General features: G+C 50.0%; 1 protein-coding gene across 1 annotated transcript in view; it reads right to left on the bottom strand.

The window, feature by feature from the left end:
- Positions 1-2,659: 2,659 nt before the first annotated feature.
- The window catches only part of LOC107296799 (GPI ethanolamine phosphate transferase 3), a 19,725-nt gene continuing 18,466 nt past the window's right edge, over positions 2,660-3,918 (bottom strand). The window contains exons 15-16 of the mRNA XM_029286147.1: positions 3,546-3,616; positions 2,660-2,801 (exon numbers count right to left, since the gene is read on the bottom strand). Coding sequence (XP_029141980.1) covers positions 2,672-2,801; positions 3,546-3,616 — 201 coding nt within the window. The 3' untranslated portion in view covers positions 2,660-2,671. The remainder of the gene's footprint in view (positions 2,802-3,545; positions 3,617-3,918) is intronic.

Consider the following 3,918-nt stretch of genomic DNA (forward strand, 5'->3'; position numbering starts at 1 on the left):
CGTGGAGGCTCCTGTCCTAAGTTTATCTTTCAAGAATTCACCAGACACCTCCTTTGAAAAACTCCATTCTTTTCCACTCTTAAGGATCAGCAGGTTTAATTCTTCCAAGTGTTGAAGGTAGCAGCAAAATGCTGGTCGGTTGCAAAAACGCCTTATTTTGGGGGCTGAAAATGCACTTTTGCAGAGTCAGGCTGCCCAGCGAGGTTCCAGGCTCTGCCCAAGCAGCCTCTGTGGTTTAAAGCAGGGCTCCTCAACCTTGGCAACTTTAAGACTTGTGGACTTCAACTCCCAGAATTCCTCACTCAGCTTGCTGGCTGAGGAATTCTGGGAATTGAAGTCCACAAGTTGCCAAAGTTGAGGACCCCTGCTTTAAAGCACCCAGGGATTAGGAGGCCCTAATGACAAGAGGCATGGCGACCACTGCAGGGCTGGTGTTTAGCCATCTAATGAGCCACTCTAGAGAAATGTGTTAACTGTAAAAATAACGTCTGCTTTCTGAACCATTATGCTCTTGTCTGTGGCTCATACATCCTGTAATCACCGCCCCCCAAAATTATTTAGACTAGAATATTTAGACTAGGAATATATATAAGCTAAGAAGGAAATCATTTCAAGCGCACAATATCATGCGGAGACAGTTTCTGGAATTTACAATCCATTTACTTCCTTGTGCTCGTCAGTTCAACATCAAAATTCTAAATCCCCTCTCGTGACTTCTAGCATCCTTTTTGTGACAGCCATCAAAAAAAGATCTTGGGTAAAACGCTCTGCTGAGCTGCCCTGGATTGGCAAAATGCGGCAAGACACGGCAGCAGCAACCCCAAAGGGATTTCAGACACCGCTGCCGTTCAGGGCTCCCACAGCTCTCTCTTCCCACGAAGATTTACATTCAATTTATAATGTAATAAAAATAATATAATTAGAAGCGGTGAACGCGCCAACACTGGAAGTTTTTAAGAAGAAACTGGACAGCCATTTGTCCGAAATGATATAGGGTTTCCTGCCTGAGCAGGGGGTTGGACTAGATGACCTTCAAGGTCCCTTCCAACTTTATCATAATTATTATTATTATTAGTTAATCAGTATCCTACATCTTCCATAGAGCCACCTCTCCTTTCCATTTTGACTACAGGTAGAAATAGTGAATCCAAAAGGCTCTTCTTGCCACAAAACAGATCCAGAAGAAAGGAAGGAGGGACAGGCGTTACAAAACCTGCCAGCTCAAAGGTGAGAAAGGGGCAGGTTCTCAGAGGACATGTGTGTGTGTGTGTGTGTGTGTGTGTTACGAGATACTCTCACAGCCAGGTGGGAGAGATTCTGAGTCTCTGGAGGTGCTGCAGACTGAAATCAGGCGTAGCTAAAAGCTTTTCTCCCTGCGCTAGTCCAAAACAGAAGGGGTGTTGTCTTACCTGAACACCTTTTCTCAGCATGAAGAATGGAGAATCCACAGATGGGTTTTAGAAGTCCTCTAGCCCAATTAGACCAATCAATCAAAGTTGCCACGTCCCTGCTGGCCTGGACCATGCCCCAGTTTCTTTTTGGTCTCAGCCCAGAAGAGACGTGTAATTTGGCTCCCAGAAAAGCATTTAGGAGGACAGGTTGTATATTCTTTAACTAAATTTGTGGATTCTTCTATTCTTTCTTGCCAGCTAGGCAGCACTGGGATCAGTGCTGTCCTAGTTTGCAAATTAGCTGGTTGCCTTCGGCTGTTCTCCAGCTGATCGTTGCGATCGTCCCTTCCTGCGCAGCGTTGCCCCAGCTCAGTGGATCTAGGCAAGAAGCTGAAATCGGTCAGGGATACTCGACTGCATCAAACAGTGTGTGGAAGAGCAAGTGAGAAGCCAGAGCACATCTGCTGCACAGAAACATCCAGGCCAGGGCAGCAGGGAGTGACACTCGTGGGGTGGAGAGACAACTGACTTGGCACACATGCAGCCTCTTATGTTTCTTCACTGAACCCCAGATCAGCCAAGTGGCTCCTTCTTAGCTCTCCAAGACCATATGAGCAGCCACTGAAGCTACTACTCCAATCTGAAAAGCCGTACTTTTATTTCAAAAAGCCAAATCCAAAACCTGGAACCCAGAATCTAGCATCCCAACTTGATAGCAGCCATGATCTCCAAATACCTGGCCATTCAGCCTTCAAGCCTGGCCTTGTGTCTCAGAGCCCCTGAGCCGGGCGAAGCACCAGCAACGCGCCTTGCCCACCGCTTGGCCCTGCTGGAGCTTCCCTCCCCAGGACACTGTTCAGTACCATCCGGGCCTGGGACGCCCAGGGCTGCCAAACGGCTGCCAAGCCAGCCTGCTGCACACTCTCCTCCCGAGGTAGTTGCTGAATCCTCCAGAATTATAAAGAAAGAAAGAACTGCCACCCTGTTGTTCCCCACAAGATGTCTGTGCACCCCAGGCACCCGGCGCGCAGCGACCGAAAGTTCTCTTTGGTTTCATCTGGTGCTTCTTCCCATTCCTTGGCAAGTCTTGTCAAGTCTTGCCAAGGGCCGTTCCATTGCAACTGCCCGCCATTCATGTGGTGCAATCAAGGGCCCCTCCTTTCTGCTGCTCCCAAAGTCTCCGTCCTTGGCAGAGAGAGGAAGCAGAGAGCATCTCTGGAGGGCAGATGGGGTCTCCTCATTGCAAGCACTGACTCGACCGACTCCTTTGCACTGCTGCACTATCTGGGCTGCGCAAGGATGACCTGCTTGAACCACTTGCTGACAGCACAATCCACGCGCATCACCAGGCCAAGACCCAGGAGGAGAAAGACGCAGCTCACCATAAAGCCCACCGCTTCGAAGAGGAACCTGCCAGGGTGAAGAAAAGCACAGGGTGAGGTCACGGCAAGTAGGCAACCAATGCTCGGTGGGCCTTGGGCAGATCTCCCCACCAGCTCTCTCTGCAGGAAGCTCAGCAGTCGGTCACTGAAGAGGACAGAACCAGGGGAAGGACATGGACTCCTCTGCGGTTGGGGTGTGTGTGTCTGTGCTCAGGACAAATGGGGCCTCATCTCATCAAGCAAACGCCAAAGCCCCCAGGGTATCCCCTGAAGTTCAGGTGCAAGAAATCAAGAACCAAGGGTGTTCAAATGAGTACACATTTAATCCATGCTGCGTCTAAACAAGAACTACTGGTAAGAGTCAACTGAGTTCAAGGAGGGCTGGACTTAGCGAAGGGATGCCAAACTGATGACATGCTTGACCCCTCCCTCTCTCAGGCTCAGCTTGGTACTCTCCTACATCCTGTGTCTCAGGAAACCAGGCAATCTAAGTCAGGCATCCTGGGGCTGACATTACAGCCTCCCTGTTCTTCGTCAATTCCCCATTTTTTCTGCTTTTAGCTGCCTGAAGCTAACAAGGGTGTGCAGTAAAAGGAGAAATCTGGCAAAGCACAATATTGATCAGCTCAACTGCAACTCTTCCAGCCACCCACCCCACCTCCAGCCCAGGCTCAGGAGCCCTACCCTGACTCTTCCTGTGTGGGTTTTTGGATTGGGAGGAGTTAGAGAAAGAGCTTTTCACCACGTGGCACCGACTTAGCGGGGGACTTACTTTGGGGCAAAGACCTTCCACACCATCAGATGTCTCCTGAGAATCATGGCTGCCAAAACGGAAGCCAGAAGCTGTTGGGAGAAGAGAAGAGAGGGAAGCGGTTCAGTCCAGCCAGAAGAGGAGAGAGCTTGGTTACCAGCAAAACTAGCTGAGTGAAACAACTTTATTAGGGAACAGTTTCCCCGGCACCTGGAGGAAACGGTCTATCTAGACCCTCTCCAGTCGGGCTTCAGGCCGGGATACAGCACGGAAACGGCATTGGTCACGTTGGTAAATGATCTCTGGAGGGCCCGGGACAGGGGTTATTCCTCTGTCCTTGTTCTTTTGGACCTCTCAGCGGCTTTTGATACTGTGGACCACAGTATCATGCTGC

This window comes from Protobothrops mucrosquamatus, unplaced genomic scaffold (assembly GCF_001527695.2).
Source record: "Protobothrops mucrosquamatus isolate PMUCROS unplaced genomic scaffold, P.Mucros_1.0 scaffold2981, whole genome shotgun sequence".
NCBI lineage: Eukaryota > Metazoa > Chordata > Lepidosauria > Squamata > Viperidae > Protobothrops > Protobothrops mucrosquamatus.